We start from the raw sequence: 22,799 nt of genomic DNA on the forward strand, positions 1-22,799 counted from the left end.
TCAGGTCATGATCCCATGTTGGGCTCCCTGCTCTGTGGGGAGCATGCTTCTCCCTCTGACTCTCCCTTCCGCTGTGCTCTTTCTCTCTCAAATAAATAAATAATTTCTTAACTAATAAATAAATAAACAGAAAACAATAAGGCTGAGGGAAACTCCAAATGAGTCCTTCATTGGAAAAACTCGCCTAGGGTGATTCCTAAATAGATTTCAGTACATGTTAAGACATCCTGAGAAATAGGGTTTGTTTGTTTGTTTGTTTGTTTGTTTGTATGTTTGTGGTTTTTTTGCTTGTAAAATGGAGGTAGGGGTAATTTGATGTATTACTTTTTTTTTTTTTTTTTTTTTATGATAGTCACACAGAGAGAGAGAGAGAGGCAGAGACATAGTCAGAGGGAGAAGCAGGCTCCATGCACCGGGAGCCCGACGTGGGATTCGATCCCGGGTCTCCAGGATCGCGCCAGGGGCCAAAGGCAGGCGCTAAACCGCTGTGCCACCCAGGGATCCCTGATGTATTATTTTATACTAGAATGCAAACCAACAGAGTTCTGGATTTGAATCACAGTTAATTATTGATTACAATACTAAAAATCAGAAAGTTTAGAGGTCCAGAATACATATTGCAAAATATAGTTTAACCATACTATACAGGTTAGGCACAGATATTTACTATCATGATATGGAAGTTGTAGTAAGTACAGGCTGAAATGACCAAAATTTTGTAGCTTGTGAAACCTGTCCAGTGTTGCTGCAAGGCAGTACTAATTCAATTACCTAAAGCAACCTACAAGATAACTCTCTGGGCCTATATCAACTGAAAAGTAAAACTGATTAAATGCAAAAACATAATAAAAACCACATGATGCAAGAAAACTAAATAGTCCCTACTCTCATTGGCCTGGTTTTATACAATATTTAACCAAGATCATACAGAAGCAGTCTTCGTCTATTTTGAAGATGAAGACAACACTTAAAAATGTTAATCAGCTACCATATATCAGCAGCTATTGAAAACTAAAAAACAGAGGTTTGGAATTATTCATTAGTCTAATACTAAATAATTAAGAGCTTAATCTCATTTCAATTCTGAAGGGGAAAATTAAAGTCAAATCCTAAAACAATAAGCAATATAATCACATCTATATTTAGCAATCAGCAATAGTTGTGATCTCATTGCTTTCCCTAAGAATGTTCAGCTTTCATTTTAATTTAGTTTTAGCTAAATTAAAAAAGGTTCTTAACACACTGGATAAATTCATCTTAATCTTTGTTGTTGTAAATTTTTTGTAAAGCTATTTATAGTTGTAGTTAGTAATCTCCCCTCTAACTGATTAAAGCCTATCTGAAAGTTCAGCTGGCGAAATGAAGTATATATGGGAAATCCCTTTATAAAAAGATATATTCTGGTAGAAATCAACAGTAGTGATAGACTCAAATCTTTAGAATATGAATAAAAACACCAATGATTTTCTCATCATGCCAGATATTAAAACATCCTACTAACCATAAAGGATTGAAAATGTAATCATAAAGGGTTGAAATTTTCAATCTGGAAGGTACAAGAGTTCTAACAAAGAACCTACGGATTCAAGGTTATATGGAGGATCCAGTATCAACACAAACTCAACTTTTCTCGGACTCTCAAAGAATTCTTAGAAATTCCTAATTGTCTAGATCAATTTATGCCTTCTTCATTTCTTCACAAACTTGTTTTAGTTCATTTTAACTGTTTTACTAGGATGGTATTCCAGGCAACAAGCCCATTTGGGCTTTGTTTTTAACTATTGTATAGTTTCCAGATTCTTGTACACTTTACAAATTTAAATGGGTAACTTATAAGATCCAAGCAAGCTAAAAAAGCATTTGGTAAGATATCCAAGGAAAAAAGATCAAGATGCTGAAATTACATCACCTTTAGTTATAGTCCAAGCACATGTTAAATGTATAGAGTTCTCTAAGAAAACCTAAATTCTGTATAGCTTTCCAAGAATTCAGGCCTAATACTACTAAAAAATATGCTTCTTTGATGTTTTTTTTTTTCATCTGCTGCACTATTTTTTGTTTTAATTTCATTTGCTGCCCTTGATTTTACAATGGACTTAATACTTAAGCCTTACCTCAAAGTGGTTTTATTTGGTGGCTTCCATTCTAACTTGCTATCTATACAGCTAATTTCACAGAATTAAAGTTTGAGGAAACATTCCTGCAATCCAGATGTTCCTCATTGTTTATAATCTCTTAGTAGCTGTTAGTAAGTTAAAGCTGACTAAACTGCCTAAAAGACAAATGTAACACCTCAAGGAGCCTTTTGACACAAGTGCTCTATGTATTTTTAGACTCCATTAAGAGCTTGAAACATTGAGAATACACTCAGTCTCTTAAAGCATATCATTCTTCTTTTATCAACTTTGTTATATAGCATATAGATGATAATTCAGGTTTATAAACAAATTAGTAGAGCTGTGAATTCATCTAGAAAATTGATACTGATGGTTTAATATCATAAATTTGTTAAAGAGCTTAAATGAGCAAACATGTAAAAGTACTCTATAAAACTATGAAACGTTATATAAATAAAACTGTTATATCTAGTAAAAATATGCATACTATCAATCTACCTACTAAATCAACAAAGATTTAAAAATAAATGGACTATCCTCACTAGAGCTCCCTGTAAAATGGGTGACTCTAGGTCTGGGCCACAGAAAATACAAGGTTTGGTGTGAGAGCTTTTGTCCCAGAAAGCAAGAAAGTACTCTAAGAAAAATGAGGTCATGTCAAAAGGGCACAAGAAGCTGGTTTGTACTGGTTCCCGTGGTCAGATCTGTGAATTTAAGCATCAAAAAAAGCATAATGATTCTAAAATATTGAACAGCTAGACATTCATACATCCATAATATTAAAGACAAAAACAAAAAGGTGGCAGGGGGGAGGTTCACTTGTCAGCACTGGAGATGACTGTTAAGCCAACTCCTTACTCTGGAACGCAGTAATTAAAAGGAATGATACACTAACCCCATCTTTTGGAATTTAAATTTATCCTGAGAAAAATAAATAGAAAAAATGAGAAAATCACCATTCTGTAAATTCCAGTAACATTTAACCATTTTAGTCAAGAATCATCAATTGATGCCCAAAGGTAAAAGACAGATGAGGAACAGTATATTTGCTTTTAAATTATTCATCCCATAAATTACTTTCTAACTATAAAAGGGAAAATGCACCTTTAATAAGGAAACATTTATTACCATTTTAACCAAATGAAAAACTACCATCACTAACATGGGGCATTCTTATAATGTGTCCCCTGATGTGATAGCATACTAAGTATACAGCATCTAAGTATCACACCTATCAGTTATGTTGAAGTTTAACCTAAATCCCCCCCAAAAAAAATTTAACCTAAATCCCCCCCTAAATCCCAACCTTTAGTCCTAATTTTGCGCTTACAGTAAAAGGGCACAGAGGAGCAAGTTGAAAGACACGATGAAATAATCAGATGGATTCAGAACCTGGACTCATTCTTCAAGCAAGACAACTGGTTTAGTTACAAATGAATCTTCTGAATTGTATGTAATGTGAATTTTATTTCAATGAACCTGTTTTTAAAAAAAGAAGTTCTAGGACACTACAGGGATAACCACCTTCAAATAATCATCCCCCAAAAAAACAAAAACTAGATGAGGAAGGAGATAGGCAGACAGCTCTTTAAAATAAACACATGGACAAGTGTCAACAATTTTAGAACTTAGATGATAGAAATACTGGTCTTTCAAACTTTCTCCCTGTTATAAAGAATTCCTTAAATGAGTTTAATGAGTTTGTTTCATGATTCTGAAATGTTTTAGTATGGAAATATTTTATCTTCCTTAACAGTTCTGAGAAATGAGATTTTAAAATCTATCAGTCTCATGTGCTGCTACATATCCAATAAAGAGGATGTGAGATGCAGGAAAACTCAAGACAGAAAGCCATCTCTCTCATCATTCTTCTTAGAGCCTCAGTGGGTGACACGGTGGCTCATTAGCCAGCCCCACCTCTTGTAGCTCATCTGGGTGAGAGAAGGGAAGCATAGTTTTTGGTTCTGCTTCTAATGAAGTACCTCAGATCTTTTTAAGTAGCAGGCACAAATAGCTGATACAATTTTGGAGCAATGGGGACTGGGTTTTAAACCAGATTCCACCAATAACTATCAATGTGACTTGGGGCGAGTCACTTAATATTTCTGATTTGGAGTTTCTCACCTCTAAAATGAGAATTCTAGTACTTTTTAAAATGGTAATTATAAACAAATACCTTTCAAAGTGCCTGGCACAAAGCGAACACTAGCAAGTGCCCTCCCAGTCCCTCTACCACCATTCCTACTTACTAATGCCCCGGGTCATCACACATATGGCACAGAATTCCTAACTAGGGACATCTGTAATCTCCTAATGATGTTTCCGCACACTAGTCACAAAGATGAGAACATTCAAATATTGGAGTATGAAAGCAACCATTTAGAAATCAAACTTTCCTTGGTAAGTAAAATCTTGGAACAATTTAAGAAAGCATAGCTTAAAATGGGGAAGAGAAAGTGGACAAATTTCTAGGTCCTCAAAACCCATGTTTATTGTGTAAAAATCTGCAATATTAGACTAGATACACCTAAAATGAGAGAATTTTCCAAATATAAACATAATTTTTATTAAATTATTGGACAAATTTTTGATTATCCAATACTTGTAAGTACTAACAGGTTTTCACATTTGTTTCCAACTTTAGATTCACCTTTGACTACTGTTAGGAAAACTAAGTACTAAATAAAAGAAACACAAAATAAAAATAAAAATAACTGTAAACATTTATATAGCACTGTGCCAAGCACTGTTCTAAGTACTTTATCCTGACTCAACTGGTTCTCAGTTATCTCTATGAGGTGGTTACTACTACTAGAATGATTATCTTAAACCATAAGAAACTTGAGGCATGGTGTGGGTAAATAACCCACAGATATTAAATGGCAGACCAAGCATTTTCAACCCAGGCAGCCTGGTTCCGGAGTCTGTGGCCTTTGCTACTGTATAATATTTCATACATTCCCACCAACATTCTCATCTGCCTACTACTCAAACAAAAAACACCAACCAACTCATATTTATGATTTTCAGCAAGAAACAATAAAACATTCTTTTTATTTTTACAAACGCACCAACTAAGTGTAAGCATATAGCATAAAACTCACTTTGAGCAAGACAATTAAAAAAAAAAAAAAAAGGCCTCAACCTCACTGATGAAAATCCTATACTCCCATCCACTTCAGCAACTTCAAATAGAACATTTCTTCAAATAGGGCCAGGAGACATATGGCACCATTAGTCATTTTTATTTTAACAGTAACTAAAGATTTCTAGAGCAACTCTGTAATTAGCTCTTATGCTTCCCTCATACCCGTATTTCCCCTACATCAAAATGCTGCATGTACCACAGTGCCAAACATAAGTTTGCTTTGATTACAACTGCTGGCCAAATCCGAAACCACGCTATATTAAAGCTAAACAGCCTATTTTAAAAGGAGTTGAGAAACAGGCTTTAAGCTGTTCCCATCAACAGCAATGTGTACAATCACACTCATTCTCATTTCAAACTTTGGAGTCTCTCTTTTGTCTAAACTCTAATCTATTTAGGCATTTTCAGTAAACAAACATTAAGCTGAATTATTTACAAAGTTAGAATTCCACACATTCCAGCCAGAGCTGCTTTTATGTGAGAGTAAAACACTGTTGCTGGCAATGCAGGGGCAACTTAAGGACAGTATCTTTCTCTACCCTCTCATCTGCCTTCCCTTTCCCCAACCCAGTTAAAAACTAAATCCTGAAAACTGCCAGGGGACCACCTACACAGCTGTGTGTGGAGTCCCTCCAACCCTAGGTTTCCTTCTTCGGTAGCAGGAATTCAGTAGATCTCTGAACCCTATGGAATGTACAGTTTTAACAGAACATAGCAGTGCAGAGTCTAAGTTAATAAAGAAGTCAGGTATTTCAAAAGTATTCACACCACTAAATACCCAGCTATGAAGGAATTATGTGGTGGCCATTAATGAGAAATGTATGAGAAACAAAGCCCCCTACCTTACCTCTATGTCTGCCATTTTAAGTATTTATTATCACAAACAATAGAAAAAATATATATACCTTCCTCCTACAGTAACTTTTTCCCCTAGAGACTTTTTATTAAAATTTGTTGTCTAGCAATCACTAAGAAAATTACATTCTAACAGAAACAAGCTAACATTTTCTCTTACAACAAAATTATTATTGTGGCTTCATTATAACCAAAGGTGAATGTGCAACATTGGCAATTTCAAATAAATGAAAACCCTGCAAGTCTGTAATTCAAGGGTTTGAATAACATATAGTCAGTGCTTTCCTAACAGCAGCCAATATATTTTCTTTCGTGATTCAGATTTAAAATGCATCATATGCATCATACTTGCTTCAGTCCCACCTTTAAGGAAACAGACACTTAAATTTCAAGAAGTTTGACTGGATTTTGACAACTTTTCAAGAAAAGAGCAAAAGGAATAACTATAACTTTGGAAAGTAAGGGGAAAAAAATAACAACTCTACATTATTAAAATCTTGATTACCCAACCTACCAGGAAAACGTTATCGCTCTAGATTGGTACGTGTTCTGAACAGGGTACAGAAAGAACAATTCCCTGAGGGATTAGAACTGAAATTTTTTATGAAACAACTTTTCTTATACAAAATATAAATTATTGTTGTTTCTTTAAACAGAGCGTCCTAAATACAATTTAATCTTTCTAAAAACCACTCAGGGTCAACATCAAGGAATCTGTCAATGTGCCTTCTTATATGATGGTATGTAGCTGATATGGGACTTCATTTATTTGGATCAAGAGTGGGATTTATAGGTTCTGGATTATAGACTTTTCTCCAAATAACTGACAATTCTGTAAGTCTAGAAACATTTAAATTTAATCACATGAAAAACTCTAAAATACATCATGCACCTTCCCTGATTAGGTAAACAGGAAAATTGTTTTCAGGCCCTACAGAGACATTCAGGACTCATGAGACTCTGCAACAAGGGGCCTCCATAAACACTGCTATTCTGGTAGCCTGCTCCTCTGTGGTCATGTCTCCTATACTAACCAAATGCCTTGCCTCACACTTGCTGTTTTTAACCTGCTCTTTATGGTCATTCTTCTCATTGCTGATTACAACTTCATTTTATAAAAGTCTTAATCTCTAAAGGGGAGGTAGGTGAAATAGGATAGGGATTAAGGAACATACTTGTGATGAGCACTGGGTGATGTATAATGTGTTAAATCACGGTATTGTACACCTGAAACTAATATAATACTACTATATGTTAACTATACTGGTATATAAAATAAAATAAGCCTTCAATTCTCAAATATGTTCCACCTTTTATAGTTTCAATTTTGTAAAAGATGTCACCATTTCTGAATCTCTCAAGCTGTAAACCTCACAGTCATCACAATTCTCCCCTCCCCCAACCCTTCCAAAACTATCTCTCCAACCAGGTTCTTCTTTTCCATTAATCCTCACCACACCACACCTTAGTTCAGGGTTTCCCATCTTGCTTTAAGGTAAAAGACTCCCATGGTTGATCTTGAGTCTTTCCATCCTTCAGCCTTCTTTTCCTTAAGAATAATCATATCTAATCAGGTCACTTACCTGATGAAAAATTACAACTAGCTCCCAACTGCCTAAGGAATAAAGTCCAAATGCCTTAACAGAAGACTGAACACTTAAAAATGTGATTCCAACCTACTTCCTCAGGATCTCATTTTCAAGCCTCCCACTCATCAGCAAACACTCAATATCCCAACCTCTAAGAAAGAAGAAAAAAGAAAGGAAATTATAAAGGATATGAAAAATTAAGAACAGGTAGGCTTTCTTCTCCTATAGTAGCACAATGATTGCCCGTTGCTTTTCCTTGGATTACTACTTGTGAAAATGTCTACTCATTATAGCTTCATTTTCTGACACATATTTCTTTTCAATGTTTTCAAAGATTCTGTTTCACCATAGGCTAGTTTCAACAGCACTGAGTACTTGTTCTAATTTATTACTTTCTTCATGAAATTCTTTAGCTTGAAGATTTCAACAGAAATGCCACTCAGTGGTGCTTCCTTTCCTGTTATCATTAGAATTCACATAATAAAATGAAAATGCTTCTTCAGATACTCAAAGCACCTTTACCTAACAGACTGGGTTAGTCCAGTGAATGAACTAGTGCCTTTACTATGTTTGCTTCATGATTTTTTACAATTAAAGCTAAGTGTCTTATATTCTCCTAAGCACATTCCTCTTGAGAATCATATTTTCTATGAACATCCTCCCATCACAATTTTTCCAACTTCACTACCTTCTAATTTCATAAGCAACATACCATCTGTACTACCTGGGACGCTTGCTCAATTTTCAAATGGTTCCTCTTCTTTTTTCCATATGAAATGTTTAGTGGACTGATTCATTCTCAAGAATCAAACCTCTATTGAATTTAATATTTAATACTTTACTCCAAATTTCAATTTTGGGGATAAGAATCACTCTTTCCTTAGGCTTTCTGATTTCCACTAACAGTGTCCTTTGTCATGGCCTTATCTCACAAAAATATACATAACATTAAAAAAAAATTAACTAAGTCTCTGATTTTGATTTAACAAGATTTATTTTAACATGACATGTTAGTGAATCAAGAAAACAATGAGCATTATTGAAGATATTGGGCAGTGAACTCAAACAAGTGACTTATTTTGCACCTAAGCTTTGCAATGTAAGGAATTTATTTCATTTATTTATTTTTTCAATGTAAGGAATTTAAAAGAAAAAAATTAGATTGTAAAATTTGTGAATGACAAAGGTACAATGTGTTTACATTTATTAAATGTGATGTACATCCACTGTACAAATGCCCTGACTTAACATGATGAAAGAGATGTGCAACTGTTACTAAGGAAAAAAAAAATTAATCCTTACATATGTAACAGAAGAAACAGCTCATTTTTTAATAGACAAAAAAAAAAAATACTCTAGGGACACCTGGGTGGCTCAGCATCTGCCTTTGGCTCAGGGTGTGATCCTGGTCTGAAGATGGGAGTTCCGCATCTGGCTTCCTGAGAGGAGCCTGCTTCTCCCTCTGCCTAAGTCTCTGCCTTTCTCTCTGTGTCTCTCATGAATAAATAAATAAAATCTTAAAAAAAAAAAAAAAAAAGAGTACTACTCATCCTGAGTTCTAGTGAAGGCTTTTTGATTTACAGATAACTAGCTGTTATCTCTTCTGAAATGAGCCCATCAAGTACTTTTTTGTTTTACTTTGCAGTATTCAGGTTCCACTCCAAGAAATAAAGTATATTAATTAATGACTCAAATGTAATTTAGTCTATTAGTCTGACATTTTTAAAAATAGTCTTTTCAAAATCTCTTACCCTAAAAATGATCTTTAAAAAACAATTATACCTTTTTACTCTAAGGAAGGCTTTCCCAACTACTTTATTCCAGAAATAATGATTGGATACAATAAAATTAAGAAAAAAACAGATAGGGAAGCCCCAGTGGCCCAGCGGTTTAGCGCCGCCTTCAGCCCAGGGTGTGATCCTGGAGCCCCGGGATCAAGTCCCACATCAGGCTCCCTGCATGGAGCCTGCTTCTCCCTCTGCCTGTGTCTCTGCCTCTCTCATGAGTAAATAAAATCTTTAAAAAAAAAAAAAAAAGAAGAAAAAAAGAAAGAAAAAAGAAAAAAACAGATTAAAAAGTTCTAAGGGCAACAGTATTTTTTAAATCAGCAGAATCAGAAGATTAAAAATACCCTGATAAACAGCTAATGATATGAAAGGCAATCTTTGGGACATACAAAAACTTTGCTTCGATCTAGGCACCAAAAGCCTTTGAAGATTATGGTTCTTAAATGGAACAAGCAGACTTTTAAAAGTTGAAGTAGTAGCTCACAAAAACAGTGAATGTAAACATATAAAATGAAATAAATCAAATGTAGATGTATAGTGCACAATACAAACGACCCTTAAACAGACTTAGGAATCATAGCTATGTGATGTGTAAAGAAACAATTTAGTAATTCTAATTATCTATTGGTTTAAAAATAAATCAATTACTAGACAAATTTTTAAAAGATCATACACTCTTTTCTTCATATACTCTCTTTTCTTCTTTATTTTCTACGAAATTCATGCCAGAACATGAATCTAAATATCTAGACTCTTACAGGGTAGAGATGATCACAAAGCTGGTTTTCAAGACACAAATGCATATAAATAATGGAGGGGCACTTTCTTCTTTATAATGCTAAACCTTTAGAAAAATGCTTATATACAAGTATTTTTTAAATAATTCGCTTCAAACCATTATAAGCAAGCATTTTTAAAATAATCCATTTTCAAGTATTTAAATATTTATTGTTTGTGAAATACTTTATAATTAACTTAAGACTACCAATAATTCTGTTAAAAGCAATAGGAAGTTACAAGAAGATTAACCTTTTTGCTTTTAAAATAGTCTTCCAATTAAACAGCAGACATGCATTTATCTCTAATTCTTATGAAAAGTCCACTAAAAGTATAAAAAGCTATAAACAAACAAGGAAACAATACAGGTGGGAAAATAATTGACACAATATGCCAACAAGTTTTGGGACATAAATGAAAACTGGATAGAGTACGGGTAACCAATTAGAGAGAAGGGAAAACTAACATTTAAGTGAGAAACTGGATCCATGCTCAGGCAAGGAGGGAGGTGGGGGGGGGGGGGGAGGAGCATGATAGAAATACAAGACTGGTTGATAGCTTGTGGAAGAAGCAGTAAGACTTTTAAGTACCCTCCCTGGCCTATGGAGGCAGGTGACGGACCCTAACATAGGTAGTTTAATCCCTGAAGATATTAAATCAGAAAAGTCTTGAACTCAGGAAAACTGATTAATACAAAGAGATTGTATTGAATAAGCCTACATAGTGCACACTGTTTGACTTGCAGCCACATCACCCCAACCTCTGCCTCTGGTTACTTTGCCTCTTCCACTTCAGTCTGTCAAATATCCCTTGTGCACCTCTTGTAAGGATATTTAACACTGGATTTAGAATCCATCCATATAATCTGAGATGATCTCTTCACCTCAAGATCCTTAATTATATCTGCAAAGACCCTTTTCTAAATAAGGTACATTTATAGGTTCTGGGAATTAGAACACAGACTTATAATTTTTTTTTTTTTTTTTTTTTAATGATAGTCACAGAGAGAGAGAGAGAGAGAGGCAGAGACATAGGCAGAGGGAGAAGCAGGCTCCATGCACCGGGAGCCCGACGTGGGATTCGATCCCGGGTCTCCAGGATCGCGCCCTGGGCCAAAGGGAGGCGCTAAGCCGCTGCGCCACCCAGGGATCCCGACTTATTATTTTAGGAGCCACCGTTCCATCTACTATATATAATTCAGCCAACACGTTAAAAATGAAGATATCCTATACCCTTCCCCAGAAAGCTACTGTAGGTAAATGTGACCTCATCAAAATGAGAGTGAAAGCCAAGAGAAAATAAGTCCAAGAAACAGAGGCTATCGCAAAGGGAAGAAGCAAGGGGAATTCCCAGAGCAGTGCTAAAGCAAACTCCAAGTGCATACCAGGGTAAAGAACAACCAGTCTAGATTGTACCAAGATGGCCATGGAAAACGTAATACTGAGAAGGGTTTTTTAAAAAAAAGAGGCAACTGTTACCTCCAGAAAACAAAAGCTGTAAGGAAGCTAAGTTGAAGAATAGAAAAGTATTATTTTCATACATTACTTTGTTCAGGAGTGAATGATGTTTACATTGAATACTGATTTAGCTAAAAGTAATAATATACTAAAGTGAAAGGACACAGTACGGGAAGTATGGCAGCAAAGGAAAGTGATAATTCCTTAACTTCCATAAAAGGTATCTAATATTGATTTTAAAAGTCTAAATATTATTTAAGACATGAAGGTAAATACAACAGATGTAAGAACTGAACATAGTTACCTCAGAAGGGGGCAAAACAAGGGGCAGAGAGGGATGGGGAAGAGCACTAGCAATTTTATTTAGTCACAGGTTCCCTTTTGAAACTCTGCTCCTATTGCTTTGAAAATAAAATTCATTTTATGCCCCAAAAAAGAAAAGGTTCTCAGAAAAGTGTCTTGTTCAGGATCATAACATAGTTAAGAAATATCTATCACAACACTTTAAAACCTTGTATACCTTGCAGGAATATGGAAATTCTTGAAAAGGGATTCTTAAAAATAAATTCCCAAGTTCTGAGTGTTCCTAAGGAATAAAACAAAAACAAAAACCAGACACAACCAAAAGCACTCCTAATGTATGTTCATGTAATGGATCCAACCTCTAGTTTATATTATTGCAATTCTATCCAGCTTCTTAATATAAAAGCATGGCTCTTTTTTGTTTTTGAATGTAAGACTTTAATACCACAATTACAAATAACAAGTATAACAAGGTAAAGGAGCTGAAGACATAATGAAGGTATTTCCAGATTGTTATCCTGATAGATAGCTGCCAATGAATTTAGTTTACATGCAGATGGACTCTAATTGTAAAGATTTCATAATATTAGGAATACAAGATAAAAAGGCTACGCTCTGACCCATTATGCCCAGGAAAGGGGCAATGAGAATTTTCCTAAAAGTTGTTCTGTCCAATTGTCTGAGAAGGGAAAGAGCATCTTTGAAGAAAAGGTGCAATAGCAATGGTGCTAGGAAGAAGTAAGATATGAGAAAAAAGGAAAATTTTATTTTCTACTTAATTAATATCCTTCTTTATCCATTTCATTAATCTATGTCTTATTTCTGAATAGTGTTTTGGCACGTTATTCCCACTTTTACTTTCCCTCCTTCTCTTCAATTGCTTTACAAGTGCACTTAGTCCAAGTAACTCACACAAGTTTAATGATCTATGTCCTACATGAATATTACAGTTACATTAAAATCCCCCCCCAAATAGGGCAGCCACTTAATTTACCTCTTACTGTACCTAATATAACTGATGATAACAGGCAGTGTAGACATACTAATTCAGAATTTTTAAATCTTGTTTACTTATTTACTTGAAGTAATCTATCTATCTGAATTGTAAGACTTTAAAAGATAAAAGAATAACACCAGGTACAAATAGGAAATATTCTTGATATTAATAACTGATCCAATTATACATATTTTAGTACGTTTATATTATTCAGATGTAAAACCAAGCCCAGTCAAATAAATAAATAGATAGATAGATAGATAGATAGATAGATAGAATGAGTCTGGCTGTTTTTCCATAAACATGAAATCAAAGTGAAAGCAGCATTTTTAAAGGAAATGTTCCAAGATATTGTTAGTATGGGATAAGAAGTTCTAGAGACAAATTAGTTTTAGAGCAAAGCTGCTTTGGTTTGACAATGAAGTAGAAACAAAAATAGTCAAGGGCAAAAGTATGAATGGCAAGTAATAAAGGCAACAATGGTATTGGAAAGAACCCATGCTCATGATTTTCATAACTCATGAAAAAATAATCCTAAAGCAAATGCTTCTATTAAAAATCATTCCAAAGCGAACAGAAAAAAGAAAAAAATAGTAAGTCTTTTTCCATCTTCCCACTAGCTCTTTCTCATTCAATGATGCTGGATCTTTCTCCAATTTTTGGAGTAAAATGTCCCTCATGAGAACACAGCAGGTTAGATTTTTTTAACTAAAAAAGTAATCCCCAAACATAGTAGTCATGTGTTTATAATTAATCCTGACACTTTAAAACAGCAGTACCAGTAAGCTTCGTATTATATATATAATTAAAAAACAATTTGGGGGGAGGGGTGCCTGGGTTGCTTAGTCAGTTAAACATCTGCCTTCAGCTCAGGTCAAGAACCCAGGTCCTAGGATAGAGCCCCGAGTCCAGCTCCCTGTTGGGGGGCGAGAGAGGGTGGCAGCGGCGACTAAATTCTCCCTCTCCACCCTGCTCGTGCTCTCACTCTCTCTCTCCCTCTCAAATAAATACGTAAAATTTTTGAATGAAAAAAATTTGAATAAATAAACAACAACAACAACAAAAAACCAATTTGGGTCCTTTAATATGCAAGAGATAGACAAAGTTAAAATACCTTAGAAAACTTTTGTCAAATTTACGTAAAATGGCAACTTAATCAAAGAACTTGAAAAATACTTCAGCCCTAGGCTAGCATGAAATTCCTAAATGCTCTTCTTGCCAGTTTTAACTGGCAAACCAAAGACAAACAAAAAACTTACAACAGAGGACTCCTGTTTCCTGACTGAAGTACTTTTTGTTGGCAATAGAAATTAAGCCATCAAACACACCAGCACTTTGCTTTAATTAAAAAACAAAACAAAACAGCCCTTTTGAGAGTAAAGCACATTTCAGAACTTTTCACCTGGTACCTTTAGAAAGGCAACTATTGGAGTCCACAGGTCAAAAGGAGTGGAGAAGCAAAGTTACCATGCCAAAGATCACGAAGAGTATTTACACGCTATCGCTTCCAACCAGTCAAACATCACCAAGCAGCCTCAGTGCAAAAGATGACCTTCCACCATGTTCCCCAAGGCTCTGATCCTTCCTATTTTAGAAATTACAAGCCACCACAATTACCTCTGTGGGTTAAAAGCTGCGGGTTGAAGCTGTATCCCTCACTTAGGTTTCTATTCTCCAAAGTGCACAAAAGACAGGATTTCAGATGGTAGAGATCCAATATCTCTAAAAGATTTATAGATAAATCTGTGGTTTTAGATAATTTATCTATAAATTTATCAATTTATAGATAAATTGTGGTTCCTGAGTACTCACAGCAGGGGTATGTATGTCACCTATAACTGGCAACCTCCATACATACTGAATAAATCACCATGAAACTTAAGAATCCAAACCTTTAAATTTATAGTGTGCTGTTTCACCCCAAAACATTACTCTAAGAGCTAAAAGTCTGATGCACTGAATCCTATATAAAAGTCTTACCTGTTTGGCTTTCAAGTTCTTTCCAGTCGAACTTTTTTCACTTGTACTTGCATCCATTCCTCTCAGAGCACTGATGAAATCTTTCTTGGAAACAGTTGATATCAACTTAGCACGTTTTCTAATAGAGCTTCCAGCTTCTTTAACCTTTTCATCAACATTCTTTTGATGCTTCTGTACAGCATTAAATAACTGTACCACACCCCTAGAGAATATAATATGACCAGAACAACACAGTTAAGTAACAGTTACACTAGAATACAAGTCATGAGGATAAGAACAATAGGTTTTTACTGCTTAGGAAAGAGGCAAGCATTTAATAGGCACTCAAATGAAAAGAAGTGAATCTGAAAAAAATGAACATACATTTCAATGAATGAATACAAATTTCTGAATAAAGAATAAATATATGTGGACTGATATGTGATTTTTCTTCACAGCTTTCATCTTTCTAAATCAACTTTTGTGCAATTAGAATGAAAAACTATTTTTAACACAAACACCTATTTCTCAAAATATAATTACATAATAACTGAAGGCATCACAATGTAGTGGAAAGAAAATGGCCTCTACAGTTAGCTGCCTAACCATCTGACTCTAGGAAAGGTTTTCTAGATTTCAATTTCATCTATAAATGGGAAAAATAATACTCAAGTAGTTTATAAAGAAGTTATATTATCTGCAACTCTTATAAAACTAATCTTAAAATCCTATTTTAAAATGAAATAAATACTTTGTTCTATAGTTAAGTTCATTCCAAGAAGAATTCTGAAGATTAAGACCTCCAGCATCCATTACAGTAGCCATGAGCCACATGTAGCTAGTGAGCCATGAAATGTGGCTGGTTGTTCCAAATTGCAATATGCTCCAGGTTGAAAATACACACTGAATTCTGAAGACTTAATATGAAAAAAGAGAATTTTAAAATCTCTTAATTGTTATTAATCTTATTAATCTCTCTCTTTTTAAATTTTTATTTATTTATGATAGTCACAGAGAGAGAGAGAGAGAGAGAGAGAGAGAGAGAAAGAGAGGCAGAGACATAGGCAGAGGGAGAAGCAGGCTCCATGCACCGGGAACCCGACGTGGGATTTGATCCCGGGTCTCCAGGATCACGCCCTGGGCCAAAGGCAGGCGCTAAACCGCTGCGCCACCCAGGGATCCCTTATTAATCCCTTAATAATTGTTTTATATTGATTATATGACAAAATAATAATACTTTGATTATCTTGGGTTAAATAAAATGCATTAGGACAATAAATCTCATCTCTCCCTCTTTTTTTTTTTTCTGTATTCAATGTGTCCACCAAAAAGTTTTACATTATATATATGGTTCCCATTATATTTCTATTGGACAACACTGACTTAAAGCATTACCATCCTTTCGAGCTCTAATTCTATCACCAGGAGAGGCACTCTGCCATGCGCCCTGAGTATCCCTGCACATTCTTGCTAGGTTTTTCAAGGATGCAAGGCCCTGACTGTTCTTTACACAGGGTATTTCTGAGAGTAGGGTTTGTAGGACGCAACCTTGAGTGATGAAGTAACATCTACCCCCCGCCAACAGAAAGCGGGCTTGTTACCATTCACCATAAAAGCAGGAGATTTCCAAGTACAGTATCTTCTGTAACACTACCCACTGCATGCTCAAGCATCCATACTGGACATCTATGTTACCACTGAGGGATACAGAGAACCAGTGGAAATGTGATGCTCTGGCTACTGCTTTCCCAAGAGTAATAAGGTCGTTTGTCTCTGACCCAGAAGTCTCTGGTCTTCTGGCAGTATCCAGAAAACTAACAGGCTAGCTTATTAGCTTATAAGGAGTGTAAAATTCCATACCCTTAAGAGCAGGGCTGGGACCAAAGTGAGGAAAAGGAGGTGCCTCAGATATAAAATTTAAGAAGGCACTTACTCTCATGCACCAACCATGCACTTTTCTAAAATCTTTATATGTTTTTAATTTATTTAATTCTCAGAGAAATCCTGCAGGGTAAATACAATATTCTACTATTTTTATAGATAAATAAACTGAGACAGAAAAATTAGGTAGCATGAGCAAGGACACACAGGTAATAAGTCAGTGCTGGGATTTGAACCTAGCGGTCTGGCTCTATCTCACTGTAGAACTCCAATATGAATTAAAAAATGACCCACATAGTGTAAGGAACTAGATAATCAAAAATAATTCCGCTAAATATAACTGCTATATTCTTGAAGTAGCAGCTCAAATGTTCTCTCCTCTGTGAAGTCTTCCCCAACTCCCCTGACAATCTCCTGCTGTAGTGCCCAACACACCAGACATACCTCTAGTCTCAAAGAAGACTGTAGTTCCTACAGGTGAGTAGACAAGGACCACCTGGCAGCCACCAGATTCTATTTATCTCTGGACACAGAGGGTATCAAATAAACATTTGGTATCAGTGATTAAAAAAAAAAAATGCAGAGTGAAAGGACAGCATAAAGCTGCTGTAACACATAATTCGTTATGACCTAAGTACAACATAACAAAAATGATCATCTATCGCCATAAATTCAGACAACTACCATAAGAGAAATGCACATCTAATTACACTGCTCTTGTGATTACAAAAACAATACGATCTGCAATAGGTTCAAACCAAATATACAAAGGATGTTATACTCTTGCCTCATGAGATCTGCGAAATCTTTGGTTGAATTCAGTATTAAATAGGCAGGTTTTGATATAAACCACTTGGCTCTGAGAAGGCTGAGCTTAAGGATCAGATATAGTCAGAAATGGATCACTATCAAAGCTTTATTATACTTATTTTTTAAAGGGTAAAAACAGTCTTACCTTGTTGCAATTCTCTGAAGATTTCTCTCTGTTTCTTTGTCTTTGACAACATCTGGCTTTACTCTGCACATCATTTCCCATTCTCGCTTCTTATCAAGCTGTGTTATAAATATTGTTATGTGAAAGAATATTAGGCATTTTTGAAAGTGCAGCATACTTTGATATGATACTCTGTGAAAGGACAAAGGTAATAAATCATTCTGGCTTAGTTTGTCACCGGGACTGAAAAAACCCCATACTTTTAGGGGTTCAGCTCAGGGGGCCGGCCTGTGGTTAGCACTCAGCATGTCATGTGAGAAGCACAAAGTGAGTTTTTGTCAGGCTCTCTGACAGCAGGGGCCTGGAAAGCTGCCAGGACACTGAGCCAGGCAGGACAAGGTAGGGTGTGAGAGAGCTACATACTTGACCTGCTACCACCAGATCATCAGAGGTAAGCATCAGGAAGACCCCAAACTACTATCTTTGATAACCACAAGTTTAAATACTTATTTATGTTTAAGAAAATCTTTCCCAATAAGTCAGAATTATTAAGAATTTATATTAGCTTTTAAAATAATAGCATTGTATCCAGTAGTACTCTGGTCCCAGGCACCTGACTTTACACATCAATACACCACATCAGTATATACTGCTGCCTCGGGCCAACATATCACCTACAATCAAATACACTGAATATGATCAACTGATCACCAGGAAGCTAGTGAGTATCAAAAGCAGTAGTAAGAATCAGTAGGAAGAAAATCTCCTTTTGGGATCCCTGGGTGGCGCAGCGGTTTGGCGCCTGCCTTTGGCCCAGGGGCGCGATCCTGGAGACCCGGAATTGAATCCCACGTCGGGCTCCCGGTGCATGGAGCCTGCTTCTCCCTCTGCCTGTGTCTCTGCCTCTCTCTCTCTCTCTCTGTGTGTGACTATCATAAATAAATAAATAAATAAATAAATAAATAAATAAATAAATAAATAAATAAAAATCTCCTTTTATCTATTCCTTTTCTTCATCCACCTAATCTCTTACTTTGTATTAATGAAAATGTCTAATCACAGTAAAACAAAATTCTTGCTCTCACTATAAAGATTAGCCTGATTCCTTTCTAAAAAAATAGATTCCTCCTCAAAGCAGATAATTTACTTTAACTGTCATGAAATTCACTATCAGATTTTGCCAGAAATTTAAAAATCTTACTTTTAAGTCTAAAACGGTTGAGTCTTAATTGTCTGTAGTACTCAAGACATGCATGATCCCAAAATACTTTTTAACTCTGAAATAATTTTTATACTTAGGACTTATTCGGAATAAGTACCTGATATTTATTAAACTTATTAGAAACAAGTACTTGATATTCTGGAAACTGATAATATTTAACAGTAAAAAAAAAAAAAAAAACTGATAATTTGCAAAGAATCTACTTAGAAATATGTAAGAGTGTTTGTAGCGCCTTTGTCCTGTTTCTGGTATCAACATGTGTGTTTTCATCATTATGTGAACAGTACCATCTCTAGCACTCAAAGGATTGGCCTAGAGCAGTCAGAGACTCATTTTTCTTGGCTTGAAAACATTCCTACTTTCACTAGAACATTGTGACTAGAGATAATTAAGGATCATGATATTTTTAAAGCTTATTTCACCTTTTGCCAGATAATAAAAATTCAAACTTTCAGTTGAAAAGCTATCAGTAAGATTCAGAGACAAATCTTATCTTAGAGTAAAATGAGAATATCAACCTACAAAGTAGGTTTTTAGTAAAAAGTAAATAACATTCTATTGGTTCAGAATCTAATAATGTCAGCATATGGAAGCTAAATTGAGTGAAATATTTAGATCCAAGAGCCACTGCCAAATGTATAATTTTCTTGATTTTAAAAGGATAAATTTCTCTGGAGTTTAATTTCTATTTGTTTACGTAGGTGATTAAAAAGCAAACATGCTGGGAGCCCCGGTGGCTCAGTGGTTAATAGCGTATCTGCCTTCGGCTCAGGGCGTGATCCTGGAATCCCGGGATGGAGTCCCATGTCAGGCTCCCTGCGTGGAGCCTGCTTCTCCCTCTGCCTGTGTCTCTGTCTCTGTGTCTCTGCCTCTCTGTCTCTCTCTCTCTGCATCTCTCATGAATAAATAAATAAAATCTTTTTTTAAAAAAAGCAAACATGCTCAATGGAGTAATTTAGGCTAGGTTTCTGAACAAAACCTTGGTTATTCATCCCTTACATAAAAAGCAGATTAAAACCTGGAATGTTAATTAGACAAACACAGCCAGGAACAATTTGGTACAGGCAGGAACTAGACGAGGCAAACAATCTAATCCACAAGACACTGGTAAAACACACCTGTTTCCTCTTCTCCAGTCTCTCTTGCTTTAACTTTTCTTTTTCCTTTTCCAGCTCTCGGTTTTTTACCAGAATACTGGGTTTACTTTTAGGAGTTTTTCTGTTAAGAATTTTAGCCATGGCATCTGCCCAGCCCATGTCAGTTCCAACACTAGCTTCTGCGGCATTTTCATTTCCATTGCCATAGGGTTCAACTTCATCTTCATTGTCAGCTTCCACTGCTTCATCTGAAGAAAAGTGATCCTTTTCCAATCCACAGCTTCTTGCAGAACCTAAGAGTAGAAACCAATTAAACTTTAACACTGGAGGAAGAGGCTGTCAAAGGTATGCCAGAAACCCCAGGACCCTTCATAAAGCTAACAGTTCTCCATCTATCTCCATTTCCACAAGAGGGAATTTTGCGAGTCCCACGGCTGCAGTAATAGCAGAGAGCAAAAGGGCCCTTCATCCTGCCATCAGCACCCAAAGACCTGGCTCAACCATGCTGGGCTTCAGCACCCAAGACCCTGGTAGCAGAAACAAATCTAACAGCCCACATCACCACCTACTGTCAAGGGAGCTGCAGATAGCAACGTGGAACAGTGTAGGGTGTGGTCAAGTCCATGGGCCTTAATTGTGTCATTAAACTACTTAAAGTGACTAATGAAAATTTTAAATGATTAACAAAAAAATTTAATCCATCAAGGAAACGAACGGTACATCATCTCCATGATACAGAGAAGTCAGAATAACTTCTCTGGAGATTTGATCCAGATATTTAAAATTCTGAATTTATGTGTAGAAAGATCTAAAGACAAATAAACAAAACCTAGCCTTTTATAAAATTTGCTTTTAACATTATAAAATTAGGTGTTTAACATTTCTGAAAAAAACAATCTAATAAAGCAGTATTTGCCCAAGATACTGAAGATTCAACTGCACTGCTGTGTGACTCAATGACAATATCAAGGTCTTGCAGATACAAAAGCATACTGTTGGAATTTTATCCTGCAAAACATCTGAAAAAAAAAAAAAAAAAAGCAAGCATAGGGATCCCTGGGTGGCTCAGCAGTTTCGTGTCTGCCTTTGGCCCGGGGCGCGATCCTGGAGTCCCGGGATCGAGTCCCACGTCAGGCTCCTGGCATGGGCCTGCTTGTCCCTCCTCCTGTGTCTCTGCCTCTCTCTCTGTCTATCATGAATAAATAAATCTTTAAAAAAAAAAAAAAAAGAAGCTTCATAAAAAAAAATCATATACAGGTTATTTGCCAGCTAGTTCATCTTACAAGGTTAAAATAGCTGGGGTCAGCAGCTTGTTAGAAATAAGAGTCTAAGTCCATGGCCTTGCTTGAAAATCAACTCATTGAGATTTTGTAGCTTAAGTTTTGTGGCCTTTCTCAACTTATGAAGTTCACTGTACTTGACCAACAAGAGACAAGCAGCCAGCACAGTCTGCATACACCTTTATGACCCAGAGCCTTCTGGACAGCTTCTGTTTTGTTCTTCAGAAGACTATGGAACTTATTAGGAATTACCTCAAAGAAGAAAATCATCCAATAGCTTAGGAACTTGGAACATTTCTTAATAAAGCAGAAGAGGAGCTAACAAAGCACTGCATTTCTGGGAGTATGTGCTGGGTCCATCAGCCCATACCAAAACTAAGCATCACAACCAGAACCTGTTTTTACATCTGAGAAGTCTGCTTTTGTTGTTGTTGTTGTTACTTCAGAATCATGCACCTGCTCCTCAGCTCTAAGGTCCCCTTTCTTCCTTAATTCCAATGAAATGTGCATATTCTGCTTTTAACATTTCAGCCTTCTGCCCCTTAATTCAGTTTATTGCCATGACCAAAATGACAGAAGCTGACTGTATAGTCGGCTGTTAATGTCTGAATGTCTCTCTCTCTGTGACTATCATAAATAAATAAAAATTAAAAAAATAAAAAAAGTAAAGGAAATAATAAAAGAAATTGCTAATAATTCCACTGCCCTAATGTGCTGCACATTTCTTAATAAGAAGGAAGAAAGTTTTAAACAGAAAATCATTTGCCATATACTTAATCTTTTTTTTTTTTTTTTTTTTTTTAATGATAGAGAGAGAGAGAGAGAGAGGCAGAGACATAGGCAGAGGGAGAAGCAGGCTCCATGCACCGGGAGCCCGATGTGGGATTCGATCCTGGGTCTCCAGTATCGCGCCCTGGGCCAAAAGCAGGCGCTAAACCGCTGCACCACCCAGGGATCCCTGCCATATACTTAATCTGAAGGCTTCTCTGTATCCTGCATGCTGGGTAAATTTGAGAAACCTGAGGACATGTGATTCTAGGCTTTGACATGTAAATTAAGGTGACTTAAAGAACTTTATTATTCATAAAATATTTTTATTGTTTTTTTAAGATTTTATTTATTCATGACACACACACACACACACACACACAGAGAGGCAGAGACACAGGCAGAGAGAGAAGCAGGCTCCACGCAGGGAGCCCGATGTGGGACTCGATCCCGTCCTGATCTCAGGATCACGCCCTGAGCCAAAGGCAGACGCTCAACCACTGAGCCACCCGGGCATCCCTCATAAAGTATTTCTGAAAGTATCTAGATTTTGCCAAACAAAAGCTGTTAGTACTACCATTCAATTCAATGAATCTGAGTGTCTACTATGTACCAGATTTCAGAGTCA

At 36.0% G+C, this 22,799-nt stretch overlaps 1 protein-coding gene across 1 annotated transcript in view; it reads right to left on the reverse strand.

Moving 5' to 3' along the window:
- The window catches only part of RRP15 (ribosomal RNA processing 15 homolog), a 38,525-nt gene that overhangs the window by 6,248 nt on the left and 9,478 nt on the right, over window positions 1-22,799 (reverse strand). The window contains exons 2-4 of the mRNA XM_077886610.1: window positions 20,145-20,416; window positions 17,826-17,923; window positions 15,011-15,212 (exon numbers count right to left, since the gene is read on the reverse strand). Coding sequence (XP_077742736.1) covers window positions 15,011-15,212; window positions 17,826-17,923; window positions 20,145-20,416 — 572 coding nt within the window. The remainder of the gene's footprint in view (window positions 1-15,010; window positions 15,213-17,825; window positions 17,924-20,144; window positions 20,417-22,799) is intronic.

The sequence above is a fragment of the Canis aureus genome, chromosome 38 (assembly GCF_053574225.1).
Source record: "Canis aureus isolate CA01 chromosome 38, VMU_Caureus_v.1.0, whole genome shotgun sequence".
Classification (NCBI taxonomy): Eukaryota; Metazoa; Chordata; class Mammalia; order Carnivora; family Canidae; genus Canis; species Canis aureus.